The 26045-nt window shown below is 39.4% G+C and overlaps 1 protein-coding gene across 1 annotated transcript in view; it reads left to right on the top strand.

Annotated features, from left to right (window-relative positions):
- The window catches only part of LOC107286909 (ephrin type-B receptor 5), a 139823-nt gene that overhangs the window by 85848 nt on the left and 27930 nt on the right, over positions 1–26045 (top strand). Inside the window, exons 4-5 of the mRNA XM_015815351.1 lie at positions 2837–2992; positions 4352–4690. Coding sequence (XP_015670837.1) covers positions 2837–2992; positions 4352–4690 — 495 coding nt within the window. The remainder of the gene's footprint in view (positions 1–2836; positions 2993–4351; positions 4691–26045) is intronic.

Raw genomic sequence — 26045 nt, 5'->3', positions numbered from 1 at the left:
ATAGGATAGGATAGGATAGGATAGGATAGGATAGGATAGGATAGGATAGGATAGGATAGGATAGGATAGATTTATTGGCCAAGTGTGATTGGGCACACAAGGAATTGTCTCTGATACATAAGCTCTCAGTGTACATACAATGATTGTGTAAAGATTTAGAAATTAGAATGTGTAGATATTTTCTAGCTCTTGGTTTTTCAGTCTTTTGGCCCTCCTTCCTGTTAAAGTATATGCAGAAACTAATAAAAGTAGAATGAAAAGTTGATCCTTCGTTAAAAATTACTTGGCTAAACTGACATTCATAGGGTGGGGAGGGCAGGAACCATATAAAGCTTTCTTGAAAATGAACCATTTTGAACCATCATGCTTTCAGGTTTAGCTGCTGCTTATTTATTTTTAAAAATAATATCTATACTGTAACTCATACCCTTCTCAACACTAGTTCATATTGTTGACTCTCCTGAGTAACATTTTTCAGTATATTTATAACTTAGATTTTTCTTTAGGGGAGCACAGAGTGGTTTTTGCTGGGTTTTTAGGTAATCTTACATAAGGCCTATGCAGAAACACTGTATAGCTCTAGGCCAAGGTTTGCTGGTTGCATAATTAATATAATCTGAATAGCTTACTTAGAGACATCTCCATTACCGCTCTATTGTGATACAAGTTCCACCCCTTTGGGAAGTGCGTGTAATACGGTTTTCTTCATTGGCCCCCTCCCTACCCCCACCTATTGGACATCTCTAAAGTGACCAATGAACTTATTGGCTTTTTTAAAAAAAAGTCTGTAGTTTTCAGACACCATTTGGTTGTCTTCTTTCATCCAATAATGTTGAATTTAGTTCAAATAATTCTAATTAATAATAATAATAATAAGAAGAAAAAGCAGTGATTTCCAAGAAGAATCCCTGGTCTAAAGTTGGATTCTCCAACATTTTGGAGCACTGAATTAAAGGAGATACTAAACACTTAAATAAAAACTTTCACGGTGTTTGTTTCCAGAGTGTCTGGATCTTGAAATAAACAAGATGCATTTGGGATACTATGATTAGATTATTATAGGATCTGGTTGTAAAAGTTTTAAGTGAAGTTGCCTTCTAATTAGTAGAGACTACTGTAGTTTTTGGGGAATTGTTTGTTTTCAGAATGCCTCCAAATATGCATTTGCTCAAGACACACAACCAAAGGAAAGAAAATGCTTTGATTTCTTAATCTCAGCTGCTTTTTTTTTAAGAACATCAATATTGACCACTGCTAGGAAATAGTATCCTCAGCTAAAATAAATGTCTGCTCCACAAGACAGTAGGATCCTGTGTGCTTGACAGAAACTTTGGTTCAGCATCCTACATTCCTTTGCTACAGGCAAAATAAGAAATATCTGCTTTCAAATCAGACTTAAATCACATATGTATTAATATAAAATTTATTATAATCTACAATGTAATATAAATTTCTGGCCAAGCAGAAATTCTAAATTATTATAAACAATATATTAAAATATATTAATAATAAAGGTAAAGGTTTTCCCTATCCAGTTGTATCTGACTTTAGTGGCCAGTGCTCATCTCTGTTTCTTAGCCAAGAGAGCCAGCATTGTCGAAGACACTTCTGTGTCATGTGGCCAGCATGGCTATACGCCAAAGGCACACAGAATACTGTTATTTTCCCACCGAAGTGTTACCTATTTATCTACTCACATTTGCATGCTTTCGGACTGCTAGGTGGACAGGAGCTGGGGCAAGTAGCGGAACTCATTCTGTTGTGCAGCACTTGCATCTCAAATCCGGGCTGTTAGCTTTCCAGCTGACAAGCTCAGAGTCTTTAACTGCTGGGCCATCACTCCCCCTTATATTAATAATATTAATGACAAACTCATCATCAATCAGTTGCAAAAGGCAGCTTTATTTGGAACAGCTTACATCCTGCGACAATATCATAACATCATCAAACATTCACATCCGCCTATCCCAGGTCCTTGGGAAGGATTCGATAGGTGAACAAAAATGCCAAATCCTGCCTGAACATCTTGCTGACTATGTGATAAACCATAATAATCAATTAAATATATAAGGGTGGTGGTGGTTGTAAATTATGGTCTTGGAGAAGGTTTGACATTTCTTGGGGAGGAGTTGATTTTATTTCTCAAAAAGCATTATTAATAATATTAGATCAAACACTGAAGCTTTTCTTTTTAGATTTATTCATGCACACAAAATAGTATTGTGTTTATGAGTTCAGCATTTTGCCTACAGTTGTGCTTTTAGGTATAAGACATTATTATTTTATTCTCACCATGTCCCCAGCAATAATCACTAGCTCCAAAGTGTGATGGGATGTTTAACTTCTACCATCTTTTTTATGTGCAGGTAACGAATGCATTACATGTTTAAAAGGAGTGGGGTCTTGTTCACCTGGTCATGTTCCCTTATTTGAAGCCAGCAACTATTTCTGCAAGTGCCCTGATTATTTGGTCAGCATACACAAGAAATTCATATATATCTAAATTATTTTTTTTCCATCACACTGAATTAGAACTGGTAGGAAAATAGGCTGGACATTAGTCACAGGCCAGCATTAGTCACAGCCACGACTGATGATGCCTCCCTGGGTTTTTCAGAATTCCCAGCCAGCATGCCAATCAGGAATTTTGGAGATAAGGTACCAGGCTGGGAAAGGATGGATTAGAAAGTCTCTGTTGATATTTCTGTGTTCAGTAATATCTACAGTTTTGTCATCTGTTGCAGCTGGATATAGAATCAATCAACAAAAAGTAGAGTTGCTGATCTGCTGAAATTAAACCAATTGTTCTCTGTTTCTGTCTCCTTTATATTTTTAGCTTGTCCCAGAGGCACCTTCAAAGCATCGGCGGGAGATGCCCCTTGCAGTCCTTGCCCTATCCACAGTTATGCTTCCATCCCAGGTTCCCGGGAATGTGGCTGCCAGGCTCACTATTACCGTGCTTCTTCAGATGTCTCAGATGCCCCCTGTACCAGTAAGTATCTGAGAATGAGGAGGATTGGCTTAGTATGGTCCCTGTTTCCTTTTATATCTTGGATTCTTCTTCTGACCTGGTCTGTGTTTGCTCTTTTTCCTTCAGCTTCTTCCATGATTCCTTCCCTGTGCTTTCATTTCTTCCTCAAGCCCCTTATCTCTCCATTTCTGAGGTCCAGTTTTGTTACATTTCATGCATTAGAGAAGTATGTTCCGAAAACTGTTCTTTTGGAACTTCCTCTTGTACAAAACCATGGAAAGAACAAGGGTCTCCAGTCTTTCTAGGCTAGCTGCCTATTTAAAGTTATGAGGAATAAGTGATTGCTGGGTGGGGTGGAAGAGAAGTTACTCATTCACAAAGTGGCTGTTCAGATATGACCTCAAGACCTTTGTAAAAATGAAGAAAGTGGTGGAAAGTGGTTTATAGTATTGCAGATTCCATTGGTGTAGCCACATCAGTCTGTGACTTGAAAAACAGCGAAGTATCTTGTGGCTTCTTAAAATACTAATGTACCATATCTTTTTTTTAAATTTGACCTACTATTGGTAACATTCACAGGGATCGATGTAGCCACAATCTTGATTCTTCTCTTCTGGGAATTTTGATCACATCTGCTTCCTCCTTTGTTACCTACCAAGCCATTTTGTGTTCACCATCAATGCTTTTTGATTTCTGGATATAATTGTTAAAGTTAATTAGAATGTCTCATCAATCAGAGAATAGTCTGTATTTTTAGGAGAAATAGGTTGGAAATCAATTAATTTGAAGGTGTATCCCAATGGCAAGCATTTTGCGAATAGCCATGATTCACTGACATTTGTTGTTTTGGGTTTAATGTTTACATTAAATTTGTTTGTGTTTAAGGTGCATCAAGATTCTTTGTTGAAACTCAAGATGTACTTTAAAAAAATCTTGAAAAGCACAGTGAAGCAGAAACATAGTTAAGGTTGCAATTAGGTTCATGTTCATGAATAATAATTGTCTGGCTAAGTTAGGCAATGACAGCTGGTCTAAACTGAAATCTTCCTCATTTTTATTACCCCATTAACAAAATGTGGGGATTTTAAAAGGTGGGGAGGGAAATGAAAGTGGGGTTCCCTATTGGTGGTAGCAGCATCAATTGTTGAAATCTGGAAATAATCTGTCATGGCTGTAGGCTGCTTTGGGGTACCAAACTGTGTAGCTTTCATCCTTGACATTTGGATTAAAATTGTTTCTTGGGAAAGATTTCTTTCTAGTTAAGTTTTACTTAGTTTGCTTCAGAGATAATGAAATAATGTCACTGCCTACCTTTGCACTTATGTATTTGACTTTTTTCTATTTCAGTTTTTTAGGATTTAATTTTCCACTGTTTTGTAGGCATCCCATCAGCCCCTCGGGATCTCAGCTATGAAATTATTGGATCCAATGTCCTTCTGACCTGGCGTCTCCCAAAGGATCTGGGTGGTCGAAAGGATGTTTTCTTCAATGTCATCTGTAAAGTGTGTCCGACTGGCTCTCCAGGGCCTTGTGTCCGTTGTGGGGACAGTGTTCAGTTTGAACCCCGGCAGGTGGGACTGACCGAAAGCCGGGTGCAAGTGTCCAACCTCCTGGCTCGTGTTCAGTATACCTTTGAGATTCAAGCAGTCAACCTTGTGACTGAACTGAGTCCAGATTCTCCACATTATGCTGCCATCAATGTCAGCACCAGCCAGTCAGGTGAGGCACATTTTTTGTTGACTATCATTGCTTATTTTAACCCCTCTTGTTCCGCTATTTTCCTTTGTCAGTCTTTGTCTCTCTTTTTTGCTGTCATACAGACATGGATGCTGATGAGATGAAAGCAAGGAGAACAATGGCTTTCCACTAATAGTGCAGGAGGCAAACTTTAGGTAGAACCTCGGTCTCATACCATTTACGACCAAATATCATAAGACTTAGATAAGACTGTGAAGGCAATTTATGTGAAACAGGGATGGGTGAAATTGGTCAGAGGATAGAAAATGCTCATGTTTCTTTCCCCCTAAAAAATGTTGTGAAAGATGTATTTCAGGGTGTATTTTTGAGATGTTGAGCCTAATGCTGGGACACTCTTGTCATCCGACAGTGGAGGAAAAGGAGCATTGTACCTTCAAATACTTTTTTAACTGGTCCAGCAAGAGCTCCAGATATTTATTACTTTGCAAGATTTTGTAAGGATATGAAAAATAAATCTTGCAAAGTTTTGAAATCCTATAAGATTTCAGCCTACATTTTAGGTTTCATCGGGCCATCTAGAACTGTCAGGGATGTCTACAAGCCCCTGTTGCTAGTACATTTGAGCACCTTTTATAGTTTGCAACATGCTCAGGTTGTAATACGATGCACAGGTTGTAATACTTCACAGAACAGGTAAGTCTTGTTATCAAATTATTTAATGCAATTCATCAATATATTTTATTAACCATCTTTTAATGGGACTTGTTGCAACATTGCAAAATAAAGGTATCCTGTGTTGGCACATAATAATAATAATAATAATAATAATAATTATTATTATTATTATTATTATTATTATTATTATTATTATTATTAATAGTAGTAGTAGTAGTAGTGGTGGTAGTAGTAGTAGTAGTAGTAGTAGTAGTAGTAGTAGTAATAAAGTTGGAAGGGACCTTGGAGGTCATCTAGTCCAACCCCCTGCTCAGGCAGGAAACCCTATACCATTTCGGACAAATGGCTGTCCAGTCTCTTCTTAAAAACTTCCAGTGTTGGAGCATTCACCACTTCTGGAGGCAGGTTATTCCACTGGTTAATTGTTCTCACTGTCAGGAAGTTTCTCCTTAATTCTAGGTCCCATGGCCTTTGATAAAACTTTTTATTTTGCTTGAATCCACTCCCCCAAAACCTAGCAAAAGGGAAAGAGCTTGCCTTAGCAATTCAGAAAAAGATCTTTGCAGTGAAATTTTTGGCTCAGTATAATACTTTGAACATTTTAAAATCTATATAAATACTGGATATTATTAAAGTCATGCCCTTTGGATTTACTGACTCAGGCATTAGTCCCTTGGGACAGCCAATCCCTTTAGATTCTCAGCCTAACATCCCTTCTCTTATTATTACTAAAGGTCCTAAGATGATAACTGCTGTTCCTACTTGGAAATTGAACAGCATTTTCACACGCTCAATATGCTTTATATAATTGTTCAATGATCCATATTATAGATGGGAAGATTGAGTTTGGGACATTAGATTGCCTAAGGCCACTTACTGAATTTATAGCTAAGGTGAGATCGGAACCACTGGATTTGGTTTCATAGCTTAATCTGTTGAAAATTTGAGTCACTGCTCTCTTTTCCCCTTTCCTCCCACTCTAGCACAGTCTGTTTGTTTCCTTACTTGCTTGACAGAGGAGCCAACTATATCAGTTAGGAGATCAGTTGCTATGAGAAATGGAACCTTTTATCAGATTTTGGCAGGGAGTTAGAGTGTCTGATGTAAGAATAAATAGCAATTTTGCTCTCTGGCTTTATCTAGCCAGTAGGTTTCTCCCAACTCGTGTAATGGGGTAGTAGAATTAATTGGGAGGTTGGGGACTCATGATTACGATTGCCATAAATATCTGAGAGCCTTCTTGTCTGCGTCTTTATTTCATGGATAAATGACACAAACAGCATGTGAAATTTAGAATCATCGGTATTTGTTTGTTTATAACTTTATATTCCATTCTTCTAATAAGGACAAGTAACTCAGAGTAGGTAGCAATAATCAAAATCACCAAAGCAAAATTAAAATAGTGTGGTGTAGTGGTTAACATATGTTTAGTCCCAACTTAGGTATGAAATCCTGCTAGTTGACTTTGGGCCAGTCCCTCTCTCTCAACCCAACTCACCCCACAGGTGAGGTTCTTGTGGAGAAATTAGGAGGAGGAAGGAGTATTAGGTATGTTTTCCACCTTAAGTTATTTATGAAAATAATAAAAGCAGAATAACAAATAATAAAATAATAAGCAAGTTTGAGAAAAAGAAAACTCAAGTAAAATATACATTGTGAGAAGTTTCACTGCCTTCCTAAAAAGAAAGTTATCTTCTTCCCATTAATCAGAAATTATTCTAGTCCACCTTTTACTGTTTTCTGTTTTGAAGAAGGAAGAAGATGCACAATTATACTTTGAACTGCTGGTCATTTACAGCTTTAACCCATGAACCACATGATATCCATGAAGATGAATAGAAGTTTAGGGCAGTGGTGGCGAACCTATGGCACGCGTGCCAGAGGCAGCACTCAGAGCCCTCTCTGTGGGCACGCGCACCATGCCCCGGAGATGGCAACCGTCCCTCTTCAACTAGCCGCCCACTAACTCGCCGAGGTCCCACGTGGCCGGATGCATCCCAGCACGGGTGGTTTCCCTCCCCTCCATCACATCCCTCCTGGCCTCGCATGCTCTCCTTTTCCTGGGCACGACCCACTGCATTGCCTCCTCAGCTGTCGGCTATCCATCCAGCTCAGAGACGGCTTCTCAGAACTGCTGGCAGTAGGCTGTGGAGCCCCAGAGTGCACCGGTCGAGGGGCCGGCAGCTGTGGCTGCTGATGGACACTGTCGGCCCCCATGCGCTCGCTGGCCTCTGTGTGCGGGGGCCGATGGTATCGAGCAGCAGCTGCCCCGGCCCCTGCCTCGCCTTGCCCTGCGACAATGGCACCCCCGCCCTGCCTTGCCTTGCCTTGCCTCGCCTCACTCCACAGGATGAGCGTCCTGCCCACCGTCCCACCTGCCAGAGACCCCCTGGATTTGCCCCAACCCTGTCCGGCCCCCACAGGTGTCCCTCCCCACAAGCAACATTGAGGTGACCATGCCCACCTTGGCCACACCCATCCAGTATGCCATGACCACCACAGCCACGCCCACCCAGTGGGCCACACCCACCTGGCACTTGGCGATAAATAAGTGGGTTTTGGGTTGCAGTTTGGGCACTCGGTCTCTAAAAGGTTCGCCATCACTGGTTTAGGGAATAATAGCAATTTTTTTTTAATTTTATTTATTTATTATTTTTTTATTTTCCCTTATCTCTCCTACAAGGTGACTCTGGATGGCTTATAGGTTATAAAACAAATAAAAAATAGAAGATTAAAAAATCGAAACAACACAAAGTTAAAGTATTATTAAAAACTATATTAAAATCGAACTAAGAAAGCTAAGAACCTGATAGGACAAGGATGAGGTCTTCTTACCCTGTCAGCTGCCTCCATGGTGAGTGCCCCCCCTTGGAGCCTCAGGCCAGCCAGCAAAGCCAGGTTTTAATACCCTTCCAGAAGGCCAAAAGGGAAGGGGCAGTTCTCACCATCAGTGGTAGAATATTCCACAGGGATGGGGGCCACAAGAGAAAAGGCTCTTCTCTTTGATCATGCCTGCTCCAGTTCCTTAGCAGACAGGATCTGTAGCAGGTCTCTTCCACTGGCGTGAGTGGCGCAACCTTGTCCCATCAGAGAGAGACAGCTCCTCAGACAACCTGGACCTATGCAATGAAGGGCTTTAAAGGTAACAACCAACACCTTGAATTGGATCTGGAGGCAAACCGGTAACCAATGTAGCTTGCGCAGTAAGGGGGTTACATGTGCAGCCTTAGGAGCTCTCAAGACTGGGCAGAATTGGCAGAAAAGGGGAATATAAGCAATACGAACAATCAAATAAGCACCTACAGTATATCTCCAACAGATTTCCAGGCTGAAGATTGCTGTAAATTACTCCCAGCTTCCAGTTCTATATATCAAAAGCACAAATCCCTTCCACATCTTTTCCTTCAATTCAGGAGAGAAAGGCAAGGTCAAAATGTGTGCTGCCACATCTGTTGGATGAAGTGATATCTGAGGCCAGAAGATATGGCCACCTTGACACTGAGCTGCTTTGGTCAAAGTAGCCCCAGCAATTCCTGAAACATCTGTCTTAGGATCCCGTACATTTACTCAAAGTCATCTATATCACTTCCTCACTGTTACTAGTGGGATGGAAAGTAAGAGAATCTCAATCTGTTCTGGAGTCCCCGTCCCCAGTTGACGACTTGGAAATCTAGTTGAAAGTTGAGCCAAGAGATTGACGAAGACTCAATTTATTTCCTAATTTATTTCCTATTAGTTGAGCTGGCATTGATCAACAACACTTATAGGCCAGCTGCTCATTTTACTGAGGCTATAAAGTGACCTGGAATGGAGATAAAACTCTCACTACAATAGTTCAGTGTTTGTTCTTATTGCCCCCAAAGACAGGGCACAAAATAGAAATCTCCTGGTTTGCTTCCCCAGTAATGGTCAAACACCAGTGACAACTTTTGTGGTAAGTTCCACCTCCCAGGAAGAACCTATTCCTCAGTGATTAGATTCTTTTTGTGTTGGATGTATCTTCAAAATACATGTATATTTGTATACATGCATATATATATCAGTCTTTTACTGACTGCTGAAATCTGTATGAACTTACAACAATAAAACAATGCTAAAGCCGAGACCACAATACAATAATAATACATTATAATCAGACAGTGGCTCCCAACTCATCATGGCCCAAATGCTCTCTGGAAAAGCTCCATGCATGTGCTAACTTTGCCTCAAGATGGAGCTTATTTTGCCACAGTGCCTGCAAATCCCTGCCCCCTTAAGCTCCCAATAATGTTAATGGGTTTTGTTGGGGTGCACGCAAGCAAATTCTATGATTCTTAAAGGAAACAATGCTGAAGAAGTCTAGGAGACTGACTATATAAGACTTTATTGCAGGGGTGTAAAACTCGCAACATCACGTGATGTGTTGTGACGTATCACGACTTTTTTGCCATTGCCGGCAATGGGGTGGGTGTGGTTTCGCTATGATGCATCCAGTCCACGGGCCGGCAGTTTGATACACTTGCTTTATAGGATGAAATTGTCACCTTGAATTGTACCTGGAAATCTGTAGACAAAGAATACAGGTGCTGTTGTAATTCCAGTTAACTAATGAAGAAGACACTATTTTTTGCACCAAGCTCAGGTTAGAGATATGCATTAGTTACAGTGGAGAACTCAAAGTAGAGATCTCAAGAATTTAGACTGAACACTGTGCACCAGATAGCAGGAGCCTTAGCAGTTTAGCTTTAAAAATTAATTTCATTAAGTTTAATTTAATTACTCTGGGAGCATAATTATTGTCCATACAGTTGAATAGCTAATTACTTCATTGGAGACTGTTTAGACACACTAGGAAAGGCTTGTAGAATGAAAATTTCCAGGAAGAAGATGATCTGTATATAAACTATTGAAAAGCCTTCACCTGCTTAATATAGTTTTTATTAAACCAGTTAATGTAGTAATGTGGGAGTGATTAACATGCCTCTTGATGAATGCAATCGCCCTGGTTTTCACATGATTAATTCTAGCATTTCAAGATGGCTGTAGGAAGTTAACATGTGAAAACTACATCACAATTTGACTTGGGATACAGACAAGATTACAACACTGTGAGTGTATGTAAAATGGCCAGGAAGCAGGTTGGAACTCAGTTTTAATGAATAGAATAGAATAGAATAGAATAGAATAGAATAGAATAGAATAGAATAGAATAGAAATCTTTATTGATTTAGTCATTTGACCATATCAAAAATATAAATTGATATAAAAATTAAATGGAAGGAAAGAATATATTTCTGTTTGACTGCCTTAAAAGTTGGAATAGGTTCGGTCAAGTCTCCATTATTTGAACATTGCAGCTACATTGCAGCTGCACTATTGTACCTTGACGTTTGATGTAGAACTTTCATAATTAATTGCAGGCATTGGCAATCAATAAAGGAAGCTGCCAGTTTGTCACAGCCTCTCACAAGGGATTGAGTCAAATGCCACTTTCAGATCCATAAAAGCTGCATAAAGAGCCTCTCCAGGAGGGTTAGTGTACTTTGCAGAGATGTGGTGCAAGATTAGTCAGCAATGAAAAACCTGATCTGAAGCCAGCTTCTTCCACTGCTAGAATTCTTTCTTGAACCATCCGGTCAGCAAGATTATAGTAAATATATTTAATATGTCATTTACTACTTATATGTAGTAGTCTGATTGGATAATAATGTCAGACCCATCCTAAGAACGACATAGAAAAATCTAGGCAAAGTTTAGTCCTTTATTTGCTTACAACCCACAGACAGAATCCTGCCAGACTAAATCTTTACTTACTCTCACCCCAACAGATATACTTTGGGAAATTTTAGGGAGTGGCTATCCTAATTCTCTTCCTCTGTCTCCTATCCAGCTTCAGGCTAGGTTCCCTCTTGTTTCACACTCTCCCTCACACAACCTCCCCTTCTATAGGCACCAATCCTTATAGCTAGTTAGGTTGTTTTTTCCCAGCTTTTCAATATATTGACATTGTAATATGGTTGTTCCATTCCTTTGAAATTTTTAGGGAGATCATGATGCAGGCAAATAATGGGGGCTAAGACAACCCACCTACTGAGATTGTGTTTTAACGTTTCTGAAAAAGAGAACAAATGGATTCTAAACAAATCAATCCTGAGTTTTTATTGGAGACAAAATGATCAAACTCAAATTATCACATTATGGGAAGACCCACCCAGTTCCTTTTAGAAATCCATAAAATTGGGAAAAGGTAGAAAGGAAATAAAGAGAACAACCAGCAGAAAATGGATGGACTTAATTGCAATGGCAATGAGTCACATTTAATTAATTAATTAATTAATTAAATTGATACACTATCCATCTCACTACCAAAGTGACTCTTGGAGGTCCTGAAAGAACAGATCAACCTGGATATAATGTTAATTGATGTGGGTGTAGTAGCAAACAGGAATCCTGTCCAAATAGAATGACTGGCTATCCTCTTGCAGATTTCTATTGTCCTATTCAACCTACAGCCATTCACACCCATCACCCTAAGCATCTCTCACTCAGACAAAGGCACATTGATAACAAATCCTCCTTCCAGAAGTAGTTGTTTCTGGGTGGAGCTAATAACACTCTTGCAGTTGCTATGTAAACACAAGAAATGACAGCAAATTATCTTAAAAGTATGCTGCTTTCCTGCCACCGCAGTCAGTAAAATGTGAAGCAACACTGCAGCATTGTAATTGGCATTGTAATTCTGTCTGCCCTTTTGAATGACAATTGCAGCATTCAATTAAGCTACATGTCAAATGCTGTTATGCAAGCAATTCAGAATGGGTGGAATTTCATGTGCCTCTTTCACTGAAACACCTTCATCAGTGAACTAGGAGGAAATCAATTCTGGTTCCATGTACAGCCACTTCAAAATCTGATCCAGAGGTTCAAACAATTTTCCAAAACATTATTTTTGGAGACATGGAAGAAGGGGAGTGAAGTTGCAAGAGGATGATCTGCAGATTTTTGATTTCTGCCACATTGGTTTCCCATCCAGTAATGAATAACCCACATGGGAAAAAAATATAAAAACTCCATTTCCTGAGTGTAGGGAGAATAATTGTACTGCATAGTATACTACTTTTGCATGCAGGAATATATAAATGTTGGTGAAAAGACAAGGTAGCTTTTGTCCATCTCCAGCAGAAGAAAGAATCTATATAAATAAAAATGTAAATGTTCGTTTGTTCAAAATCTTAAATCTCTGAAAGTTCTTCACCGATTGCTTTGAAATTTTGACACAACGTTGCATTTGAATACGCGCGTGTTTTTATATACCTATATTATATAGATGTCACACCTGTGACAGGTAAAACATGTTTTTTGTGAAAAACAGCACCATCTGTTGGACGTAAAAGCAACACACGCTACAATTTTACCATTCCATTTCAATGTTTCTGATTTACGATCCATTTACTATTTCCAAATTTCCAATTTTACAATTCCATTTAAATGTTTCCGATTGCATTATTAAATTGAATTTTCATAGATTTCGATTTATTTTCATTTTGATTTAATTATTTCGTGTGACATTGCATTGGAATTGATGCACAGACAACGGAACAACAAAAATATTGTATACCCACAAGCATTGTGAAATTAAACATATTAGAAACGCACGCTTTCTCTTTTCTTTCTTTTCCATTTAACCAGACTGAGCCACAGCAATGCGTGGCCAGGTACAGCTAGTATAATATAAAGTTTTTTCACAGTGCCTTCCATCACTGTGATTACATTTGATTGTCTGCCATCTGTCAGTTCCTGTTCCTACAGTAGTTAGCTATTTTTTTTTTTTACCTTTTCCATGACACATTCTTTCCCCTTTTCTTCCAGCTGCATTTTGTCACGTCTCTTCTGATACTTGCATCTTTTCAGTTCCCATCAATTTCTGATCCTGGCAACCTGCATTTCACAGCATTTAATAAGGAATGTTACAATAATGTACCTACCTGTCTATCTTGAAAGGGAAGGCAAGTGATAGATAGAGAGAAGATAAAATGATATGAATTGCTGGTCTTCCTGAATTTCTGTAGTTCCGTCTCTAGAGATGGCCAATCCAACATTGGGATGTAGAAAACTTCTGCCTTCTTTAAGGTTAAAAGAGATCAGAATTACATTTCAGAAACTATCAGTGTAAAAAACAAAGAAAATAAATGGGTTGTAGGGTTAGTTTGGGTGAAGAAATTTATAGGGAGGTTAACTTAGATATTCCTTTTCTCTTCTTAAGTCACTGTAATAATTAAAATCCAGTAAATATTTGAAATGTTTTTAAATACTTTTTAGTGTCATATACTTATATGATCCACATTTTACAGTACTAATTTTAATTTATTTGATCTGCATCATGCTGACCAATTTTGAACTGTATTGTAATATATTTTGACAGTTTAAAAATATAAACTTTGGCCCTTTAATGCTTAATATGAGAGAAAAGATACATATTCAAGTATGCATTATGGCAAGGAATTGCAGAAATGTCCTAGGATTATAAACAAAAATTATGTAAATGTGACATACACTCTAAATAGGCATATTTACTCCATGCCTTGAAATATGATAATCCAAAATATTATGGAAAATATGTTTCAGGAGTATTTATTGTTTTTATATTTAAAAATACACTATCAATATTTGCATAGCAGTATTATTAAAATGATCAAATTAGGGAACGACAGTTGTTGCTCCATTTGCTCTAAAGTGTTCCTGTTCCTAGGATGTTCCTTGTTCAAGCCCTTTGTTCCTGGACATGCACAATGCATATGGTAGTTTGTTCTCATTTCTGTTTTCTTTGTGGTGCTTCCAAATTAGGCTTTCTTTCTGCAATAAACATAACATTCATGGAGTTTTACAAAGCAGTCCAGGCATTACAGTCATCCATTTGTATTTCTCCCGGCTTGCACAGTGTGTCTTAGATCCTTTCTACACACCCCACACCCACCCACCCACACACACACACAGACACACAGACACACACACACATACGGGTTAGGGTTAGCGCCCATAGTTCAGGAGAAAAGGAGCAAACTAATCTTGTGTGCAGCCAGCAGAACGTCTTGTGTCTGTTTCTAAATGTGGGGAATAGTGCAAATCCTTCAAGGATCTTCCTGGGGCTCCTTCATCCCTTCATCCCCCAAAGGAGACTCAGGAAAGTCTCCCCTCTAGAGGAGCAGTCCCATTGGGTGGTTATTCTGATCAGGTGCTGTCTTTTGTGTGCTGTCTTCTCCCCCTCCCCTATTCACTTCTCCGGGATCATTAGGAGTGAGGGTGACACGAGCTGCCCTTGATTTATATTGACAGCTCATGCTAACAAGGCCTCTCTTCCAACCTCACATAGTCCTGCCTCAACCCCACCTCCGTTTATTTGTCCCCTTTGGCAGCTTTTCATTTTAGTTAGCTTTTTTCCCTCAATTACACATACATTTGGGAGGATTTGCTTGGGTTCGGAGAAAGGCAGGGGGGAGGGCAAGAAGAGATCTAGGAAGAGAGAGAAAGGAAAGGCCTTCTGAATAAGGGGCTGTATCAGTTGTAGAGTGATTGCAATAGCTGGCCAGATATTTCTGGAAAGCTTGTAGGCAAGACAGGAAGGAACAATCTTTCTCTTGTTTGTTCCCAGGATCTGGTATTTAGAGTCGTAAGGCTGGCCCCTATCCTGCTGGCCTTCAGAAAGTCCCTCAAAACAAGGTTGTGCCAACAAGTTTTGGGATCCCACAATAGAGTGGAATCTGTTGGAAGGTTATATGATCATTATCTGCATCTTGGCCCCCATTTTGTTTTTGTTTTTACTTTATTTTCATTTTTAATTTAAATGCTTTTATTTTGGCTTTTTATTTATTTTGTTTTATTATATACACCATCCAGAGTCACAAGGTGAGATGGGTGGCTTATAGAAATAAGATAAATAAATAAGCAAGCAAGCAAGCAAACAAGTCCCTCAAAGGGAAAGTTTAATGGGGTTAGGTCACAATTGTCAAGCTCAATCGCGTCATGTGACGTATCGTGACGTTTTTTGCCTTTGTGGAGCTGGGGTGGGTGCGGCCTACACATGACACATCCGGCCCAAGGGCCGCCAGGTTGACACCCCTGGGCTAGGTTGTCAACATCTAGATAGACACTGTAGTTCCTCACTGCCATTTGTCATCATCTGGGTTTGGATTGCCTAGACCTTGTAGCTGCTGAATCATAATCAATTGTCAATGATTGTCAAACTCGCAACGTCACGTGACGTGTTTTCACATTAACGGCAATGGGGTGGGCGCGGTTTCGCCATGACGCATCCAGCCCATGGGCCGGCAGTTTGACACCCCTGCCCTATACATGTATCTAGACTTAAAGCCATCTGTATTCATCATGCTGTTGTGGTTGTGAATTCCATAATTTGTAATGTGAGAAACTTCTTTGTGTGTCCATCTTTAGCTAGTATGTAGCCAGTTTGGTTCAGATCTAAGAGAAAACCATCCCTGCTTTTTCTCCTGTCTATGTATCATGCATAGTTGTAGAAATCTCTGTCCTGCTAACTCTCTCAGGTTCACTTCTAAAGGAAAATTACCACAATATTTTTTGTTTAAATAGCCTGATCTAATTTCTTCGTTGTTGGGGGTTCCTTTTATAATATCCCTTAAATCTAATAATATTGGAGTTGAAGGCATGAGTGGTCATAACAGTCCTGCTTTCCTTCCTAAATATGCCAATATATATACAGTCAACATGCATGAATATTTATGATATTGAGGCTGTAATCATGTATATGTACACACATAAACCCACATAAAAAGAACACATATCCATGTATGCACACAAAATATATAGTCTTTTTGTCTGTGTCCCACCCATACAATACAAAGTACCAAATGTAATTAAAATATCCATGAGGATGACAGGATTCCTACCTTTTCTTAAAAAAAGGTGTACAAATGAAATAATAATAATAACAACACAAGAGATAATTCTCATTTTGTAAAAAGACAGTGACAAAACATTTCCATACTTCTCTCAAAACCTTTGTGTAGGTAAAATGAAATCAGATCAAGTTAAGACTTACTCAAAGGAAATTTTGCTTTTATTTCCATGCTTTTTATTTCCTGTATTGGTAGACTGATTTTATATTAAAAATATAATCAGATAGATTCTGCCTTGATACAGAAGTGACTTGTTGAACTCAACAGACATTAAAGAGATAAGGTATTAGATTTACTGGCAAATAATTTACTATTAATTTAATGATCATTTAAAGATACCTTATATCTACAATGAAGCTTAAATTTACAAATCCTATTTTTATTGTTATTCTTTTGTTTACACTTTATTTTCCACTGTGTCTATGAATAGGCAGGTGACGTGTGTGTTTAATATGCCTCAAGCATAGTATTCATCCATTTATTTAACATAATTATATCAGTTCCTTGACAACTAAGAATATTTACAACAATAAAATGGCATTGAAACAAATTCTAACCCAAAAAAAAAAAAAACCAATCCTAAGTGAGCCAGTAGAAAAATTATGAGTTAGACAGCAACTGGAATGCAAGGAGGATAGAATTGTTCAGCCAAAGACTTCATAAAAGAAGGTGATTTTACAACTGTTCTGAGCACTCATTATAGATGTGTTTTTGAATCATATTTGGAATCTTTGATTCAAGTTATAATCTACTGCTAACATAGCAGTAAAATACTTTTTACTATTAAAGACTGCCTTTTCTTCTTCTTGGCTGCGAAAGCATAAAAGTGTTTTGCTTTCTGTTTAATTCTTATATATAAGACGTTAAAACTAAATTCAGCTTCTTTTAGTTGGTTTAAGAATTGGAGTGGTAACCAGAACAGATTTACTATCTCAGTTAGGAAGCAGATGTTTTAAACCTGTGTGCTTTCTTCAAGGGCAGCCCATGCAGAATATATTGAAGTAGTCAGTCCCAGAAATTAATGCAGTGTGGCTCAGCATAACAAAGGCTGGGTCTGTTCAGCAGAGGACAAAATGAGGTTCCTAGGTGGAGGAAGGTACTAGCAACCAGTCCATATTACGTTTCAAGCAATCTTGATTGTCATACAGTGCCTCTTCTGGAAGGACATCATGTGATAATTCCCAAGAAGGTGGTTTAGAGTTTATTAAGACTTTAATGGGAGACTAGAAGGGAATTTTCAGAGCTAAAAAACTCTGGAATATCCAAACAAATAAACCACAAAATTCTGGAAAAAGACAAAGTCTAGCTTTTCTGTACTGTTGCTAGGAACACTTTTTCATAATTATTTCAGTCCATTCAGCAATAGTTAGGGATCTTAACTAGCCAGGATAGAAAAGAATCCATTTTCACCCAGGGTTTTATCACTCACATGACTAATACTGCAGTAATTTTTTTTTCATTTTTTTTCTTTTTGCCTGTCAAGGTGGAAATAGATATTACAGGATGTTCGCACCCTTGTCATCTAACCAACAAAACCATGGTTTTAATTTCTTCTCTCCTCGGGACATTGAAATTTATGTCCTACACTTTATTAACAGCATAGAGTTAGGGTTTTTTTATTGCTTCCTCAAAGATAGTTAGCAATAGATGATATAGAACAGAAAATAACAGAAAATAAAATACATAACCTAGGCATCTCAAGAACTTAGAGTGAACAAGGCAGTTTTGAGGTAGAAAAAAACAAAGGCAGACAATCTGTAGGGGTTGTGTAATAACTTGAAATATATTTTTTATATATATTTTAAGTGGTGTTTAGCTGGTGTTCGCAGCTTTTTCACGATATGTACAGTAGTTGTTAAAGGAATTTTCCCCCAAAGTCCCCCACCCTACCCCAAAATCTTTGAAGTTGTTCTTGTTTGTTAATGAAACATTTTCATACTCTTAATTTTTTGGGGGGGCGGGTAGATGTTATATTCCAAGCACATCTTAAACATTTGGGGGTTTTATATGTATTTTTAATTGGAAAACAAAGGCAAGATGGTAGCCCCCTGAAAATGCAGCAGTTCCTGTCACAACACAGTACTTTTGGGCAAATCTCACAGTTTGTTTCCAGAGATTTCCAAAGAAAATTTCTTTTACCTCCTTAAAGAAGGTAAGGGGTTTTTTTGTGTGGCAACCCTGTGTATATTGACTTCTCCTCCCCCCCAAAAGTCACAAGCTGCATAAATAATTTCACTAAAACATGTGGCATTGCTGGGTTTCTCTCTCTCTCTCTCTCTCTAACTTACTGTTTGCTTTAGATAGGGAATCAGAAGAAATGGCACTTTTTAAGCCATTGTTGGAACCACCTGTTTGCCATGAAATTAATTGAATGTGTAATCTTTTATTTATTTAATTTTATTAAAATAATATCTATGGCTGCTCATCTTAACCAAATAAATCTGGGTGGTTAACAAAACATACATAAAATAACACAGTATAAATGCCAGGAGCTACTCATGGTTAAAAATAACAGGCTACTCATGAAACTGCCTTGCAGCACATATACTGGACTGAATTATGGCCACAATGCCTGAAGAAAACACCAGGTTTTAAAAACCTTCCAGGAGACCCACAGCGTTGGGGACATCGGGACCTTACTCCAAAGGGCAGGCACAACCACAGAGAAGGCACAGCTCCCAGGTCACACTAAATGACATTATTTCACAGAAGGGACCTGGAGTATTCCTACCCTGCCAGATCTATTGAGACAGACAGAAAACATTGGAGACAATCAGGCCATCAATAACCTGAATCAAGTCCATTGTGATCATGGTGGCAATGAACTTCTGACCTGCTTCTGATTTGGGGCCTAAAGAAGGCAAATTGAAGTCCCCCAGACATAGCTTGTAAAATTCCGCCGCCAGTTCTGCCATAGCATTGAGCAGCTCAGACAGGGATGCAGCTATGCAGTAGGGGGAAGGCACAATGGTTCAGTGGTTAAAGACGCTGAGCCAGTCTGCTAGAAAGCTGACAGCCCAGGTTCAAGGCCCGAGCACCACACAGCAGGTTGAGCTCCAGTTACTTGCCTTAGCTCCTGCCAACCTAGCAGTTTGAAAGCATGCAAATGAGAGTAGATAAATACATACGCTTTGGAGGAAAGGTAACAGCATTCTGTGCTCCTCAGTATATAGTCATGCTGGCCATATAACCATGGAAGTGCCTCCAGACAACACTGACTCCTGGGACTAGGAAATGGAGATGAGTACCAACCCCTAGAGTCAGACACGACTGGACAGGGGAAACCTTTACCTTTATGCAGTGTGGAAGCTGGTGCATTAACAGCAACCCTATCTTATTCCCAAGTCCCAACCTGGGTCTTATAACCGCTGATTCCCAGAACAGTACCCCTGGAAGATACTAGAGATTTTCAGATGCTTATAGCCACACCCCACCTCTAGTGCAGAATCATGGCAGGTGCTAGGCCCAAAATCCAAGTGGCATGTTTTGAGAGAGTAATACCCCTCCACACACAAATACATTTCTATACCTAACCTGTTTTGGTAATGCATACCAGGTTGACATGTTCAACCATAATCTAATCAAAGGCCTGATTACAGCTTGACCTTATTAAGTAGCAGCAGATGAAAGCCCAGGGCTACCAAAGATGGAAGTCTAGATCTCAGGACTGAGTGTAGGGAGCTGGAACGTGGCATCAGTACCAAGCACTAAAGCAACCTTCCTAAATATATAATGTGGTATTAATAGAGTAGAGTAAAGTAGAGTTGGAAGGGATCTTGGAGGTCTTCTAGTCCAGCCCCCTGCTCAAGCAGGAGAACCTATACCCGTGGTGGCGAACCTATGGCACGCGTGCCACAGATGGCACGTAGAGTCCTCTTTGTGGGCACGCACGCCGTCGCCCCAGTCCTAGGACTTTAGCTGGGTTTTATAAAACCTTTTTGCTTTAGGCCTCCACCGCCGTGTGCAAAAAAAAAGGTTCAATCAATCAATAAATTTCAACTTCTCACGGGAAAAAAAAGATCTCGCAAAGTTGGAATTGATTGATTGAACTTTTTAGTCCCACCCAGTCTGCCATTACCACTGCAGCCACGCCCACCCAATGGGCCACACCCACCCAATGGGCCATGCCCACCCAGCACCCGACGATACATAAGTGGGTTTTGGATTGCAGTTTGGGCACTCGGTCTCTAAAAGTTCGCCATCACTGACCTATACCATCTCAGACAAGTGACTGTCTAGCCTCTTCTTAAAAATCTCCAGTGATGGAGCACCCACGATTTCTGGATGCAAGCTGTTCCACTGGTTGATTGTCCTCACTGTCAGGAAGTTTCTCCTTAATTCTAGGTTGCTTCTCTCTTTGTTCAGTTTCCAACCATTGTTTCTTGTCCTGCCCTCTGGTGCTTTGGTGAATAATGTGACCCCCTCTTCTTTGTGACAGCCCCTCAAATACTGAACACTGCTATCATATCTCCCCTATTTCTTCTTTTATTTAGACTAGCCAAACTCAAGTCCTGCAGCTGTTCTTCATATGTTTTAGTTTCCAGGCCTTTGATCATCTTAGCTGCTCTTCTCTGAATTTTTTCTAAACTCTCAACATCTTTTTTGTGATATGGTGACCAAAATTGGCTGCAGTATTCCAGGTGTGGTCTTACTAGGGTTTTATAAAGCGGTACCAATACTTCACGTGATCTTGATTCTATGCCACTGTTTATACAACTCAGGATTGTATTAGCTTTTTTGACTGCTGCTGCACACTGCTGGCTCATAGTCAAGTGATCGTCCACTAGGGCTCCAAAAACAGTTACTGTTTTTAAGCCAGGTTTCGCCCAATCTGTACTTGTACCTTTGATTTTTCCTGCCTAGATGTAAAACTGTGCTTTTCTCCACATTGAAGCTCATTTTGTTTGATAGAGCCCATTGTTCAAGTTTGTCAAGATCTTTTTGGACCCTGACTTTGTCTTCTGGAGTGTTGGATACTCCTGCCAGTTTAGTGTCATCTGCAAATTTGATGAGTTCCCCTTCAATTCCCTCATCTAAGTCATTTATGAAGATATTGAAGAGTACTGGGCCTAAAACAGAACCTTGTGGTACCCCACTGCTTACTTCTCTCCATGTGGATGTAGTGCCATTGAGGTCTACTCGTTGAGTACAGTTTGCCAGCAAGCTGCAGATCCATCTGGTGGTGATGTTGTCTATTCCACCTTTTTCTAGCTTACCAAGGAGTAGATTGTGGTCTACTTTATCAAATGCCTTACTGAAGTCTTAAGTATATTACATTCACAGCATTTTGCTGGTCTACTAGTTTAGTCACTTTATCAAAGAATGAAATAAGTTTGGTTTGGCATGATCTGTTTTTAACAAACCCGTGCTGGCTACTAGTTATAACTTTGTTTGCTTCTAGTTGTTCGCAGATCTGTTTTTTGATTATCTTTTCTAGGATCTTCCCAGGTATTGATTATTAAACTGATTGGTCTGTAGTTTCCTGGGTCCGTTTTTTTCCCTTTCTTGAAGATGGGAATCACATCAGCCCTTTTCCAATCCTCAGGTATTTCCCCAGTGCTCCAGAATTTTTGAAAGATATGGTGCAATGGTTCTGAGATAACATCTGCCAGTTCCTTCAGAACTCTGAGATGTAATCTGTCAGGTCCTGGTGATTTATATTCGTCAAGGTCAGATATTATTAATGACAGAATTTCACTTAGCACATGCACTTAAAACTGACATGGCTTAATGTATTGTGTATTTCACATATCAAGCAAATACTGCCATTTCTGTGGGGTGAGGTTCAAAATGTCAATATGCATCTGTGTCCACATGATCACTATGGATGCCCGTGTGAAATGACATCAAACTGGAAGTCTGCTAAATATGCTTATTTGTGTGCTTATTTGTTTTCCTATTCAACTAAATGTTGGGAAGAACTTACATAAAGTGGTCATCAGGTCACATTTATCTGTCATAAGGATAACTCTCTGAAAACAGAATAATACAAAGCCAAAGGTGGTATGGAGGAAGAAGCTGACAAAAGAAAGACAACAGCTTGGATTGTTTTCAATCTTTCTAAGCCCCTCTTCCTTCCTAATCACATGACCTGGAACAGAAGCATTATTGTACGTTGGAAAGAATTCCAAAAGCCATGGTGCACATGACTTTCCCCTACTTTGTTAGGCAGTGTGTGAAATGGCCCCATGTGCAAGATACAAGCTAGTACATGAATGTTCTCTTAATGCTTACTTCAGTTTGAACCCCAGAGCAATGTACCAAGTCCATCAGATATGGTTGCTAGAAAATGCAGAAATATTTGCAAAACCAATGAAGCCTTTCAAATGAGAGATAGCTGCCACAGCTCTCTGCAGACCCAGGAGCCTGCTTTATGCCTGCCAAGAGTCCTTTATACACATTTGAGTCAGGGCTGTGGGACATGGAGAACTAGCTAGAAGAACTGCCAATCTGGGATGACAAGTTCAGATTCACAGGCATTGGTGCTTAAAGCAAGCCAGGCTGAGAAAATAACCAGTAAGAAATCTTTGGGAATAATCATGAGCTAGGATATTTCTCTTGCTCTAGGAAATACAGAAAAAGCAGGCAGGTATGTGTTAGGGAAAGGTTTTCATCAGTTAATGCATACACAAACTCATTAATATGTAACCAGTAAAGCAGACACGAACAATTTCTGATTGCTAAGCCACAAACAGTCTCCATATCATAAATGCTTCCCCCACTGCCCTCTACTGTCTCAGGCAGATATACAGGATAAGACAGATACAGTGTGTGTGGGGGGGTTATTTGATCCCCTGCTGATTTTGTATGTTTGCCAACTGACAAAGAAATGATCAGTCTATAATTTTAATGGTAGGTTTATTTTAACAGTCAGAGACAGAATAACAACAAAAAAAATCCAGAAAAACGCATTTCAAAAGAGTTATAAATTGATTTGCATTTTAATGAGTGAAATAAGTATTTGACCCCTTCGGAAAACATGACTGGCAAAACAATCACAGAGGTCAGATGTTTCCTGTAGTTGGTCACCAGATTTACACACATTTCAGGAGGGATTTTGTCCCACTCCTCTTTGCAGATCCTCTCCAAGTCATTAAGGTTGACTTGGCTGATGTTTGACAGCTTGAATCTTCAGTTCCCTCCACAGATTTTCTATGGGATTAAGGTCTGGAGACTGGCTAGACCACTCCAGGACTTTAATGTGCTTCTTCTTGAACCACTCCTTTGTTGCCTTGGCTGTGTGTTTTGGATCATTGCCATGCTGAATATCCATCCACGACCCATTTTCAATGCCCTGGCTGAGGGAAAGAGGTTCTCACCCAAGATTTGATGATACATGGCCCGGTCCATTGTCCTTTTGATGCGGTGAAGTTGTCCTGTCCCCTTAGCAGAAAAACACCCCCAAAGTATAATGTTTCCACCTCCATATTTGATGGTGGGGATGGTGTTCTTGGGGTCATAGGTACCATTCCTCCTCCTCCAAATATGGCGAGTTGCATTGATGCCAAAGAGCTCGATTTTGGTCTCATCTGACCACAACACTTTCACCCAGTTCTCCTCTGAATAATTCAGATGTTCATTGGCAAACTTCAGGCAGGCCTGTACATGTGCTTTCTTGAGCAGTGGGACCTTGCAGGCACTGCAGGATTTCAGGCCTTCACGGGGTAGTGTGTTACCAATTGTTTTCTTGGTGACTATGGTCCCAGCTGCCTTGAGATCATTGACAAGATCCTCCTGTGTAGTTCTGGGCTGATTCCTCACCGTTCTCATGATCATTGAAACTCCACAAGATGAGATCTTGCATGGAGCCCTAGGGACCAAGGGAGATTGACAATTATTTTGTGTTTCTTCCATTTGCGAATAATCGCACCAACTGTTGTCACCATCTTACCAAGCTACTTGATGATAGTCTTGTAGCTCATTCTAGCCTGTGTAGGTCTACAATCTTGTCCTTGCCATCCTTGGACTGCTCTTTGGTCTTGGCCATGGTGGAGAGTTTGGAATCTGATTGATTGATTGCTTCTGTGGACAGGTGTCTTTTATACAGGTAACAAGCTGTGATTAGGAGCACTCCCTTTAAGAGTGTACTCCTAATCTTAACTCGGTACCTGTATAAAAGATACCTGGGAGCCAGAAAACCTGCTGATTGATAGGGAATCAAATACTAATTCCCCTCCCCCCACTGTATACAGTGTATTATATTTACCTCATGTATATCAATGTCTACATTTATAATCTGTTTATTGACACAATCAGATGTAAAGCTACTAGTGGGACTATACATGGAACAGCATGAGAAAGAAACCAGGGTCACATTAAAAAGGTCACATTAAAAACAGACAGAGGAACGGAAATTAAATTAAAGCTAATATTGTTCTTTACGAGATCAGTTTGATTTAGTGATTATGGCACCATGCTAGAAACTGAGTTTTAGTCTTGCCATGGGCATGAAGTCCTCTGGGAGTCCTTGGGTCAGTTTCTTTCTCTCAGCCCCAGGAAGCAGACAATGGCAAGCCATTTCCAAAACTCTTGCCAAGAAAACTGTAGGGACTTATCCAAGCGGTCGCCAGGACTCAATACGAAGTTGAAGGATCATGCACACATGCACATACACACACAATATTGTTCTCTGCATATGTAATTATTTAACAATTATATTTTAAGACTTACATACATATGCCCTCATGGACTAGTGAATTGCTTCTAATGATGAGGTATGAATATATACTTAATGCACTTAAACAATGCATTAAAAGATCTGGAAATCCAACAAGATTGGACTGCTCTTCCCAAGAATGTGTATCTGAGCAGCCAAACTCCCCCTTTTAAAGCAGTGAGATATTTATATGAAATAACTATCTTAAAAATCCAAAGAGCATTAACCTTAGCACGCTGGAACACACTTCCCACAACAATTTTGGCGGGCCAATAAAAAAAAAAAGCTTATGAGCTGAGATTGTGCCCCTGTGGGCAAGGGCCATTAAAGCTATAGCTCACGTCCTGCTATACTGCATATTCTATCAGGACTCACGGATTCAATTTATAACACTACCTCACCAAATTCTGCTATGCTTTATGTAAAATTAGGCAAACTTTAACTCCCCACTGTTAATTCATCACCAATCGCAATATATTATTCTGTCTGTCTTTTATTTCTATTTTCTACTAATGTCATTTGTTTTTAATGCTTTTATTTGCTGGTCTGTGACTGTAATAAAAATTGATTGATATGCCATCATGGAGAAAAACTATCTAATGGTCAATGTGAGTTGAAAATTACTTGATGGCACACAATCGATACATGCATGCATACATACATACATGCATATTCCCAGTGATTGCTATCTCTTTACATGCCAGTTGTTCCCAGGCTTAAAATAAATGAAAACTCCATTCTCTTACACAGAGAGAGCAGCACAGAGTTTTACTGCTGCTGGGGCTACAGAGGGGCTACATCTGATCATATGGCTGGCTGGGATATACAGATGCGGGAGGGAAAGAATCAGACACATGATATATTGCTTAATCATGTAGACTGAATTGTAACCGACCAAGGTAAACATGACATACCAGTCATATGTGCTGTCCTACTAGGAATTTCATAATGCTTTTTTCATGCTGTGTCCTTTTAAAATATTTTTTTAATCTCTCCAATAATAAGTCATGGAGATGGTCAAGGGCCACGTAGACCATTTTTGGAAAGCCTAGAGCTGCAAAGGGGGTGGATCTATGTACCTACAAGAAAGAATGTACAGTATTTGGGGATCTGGTTTTTTGTTTTATCTTTATAA

Source organism: Protobothrops mucrosquamatus, unplaced genomic scaffold (genome assembly GCF_001527695.2).
Source record: "Protobothrops mucrosquamatus isolate PMUCROS unplaced genomic scaffold, P.Mucros_1.0 scaffold337, whole genome shotgun sequence".
NCBI lineage: Eukaryota > Metazoa > Chordata > Lepidosauria > Squamata > Viperidae > Protobothrops > Protobothrops mucrosquamatus.
Note: the sequence above shows the minus strand (reverse complement) of the source record. Positions and strands in the feature narration are given on the sequence as shown.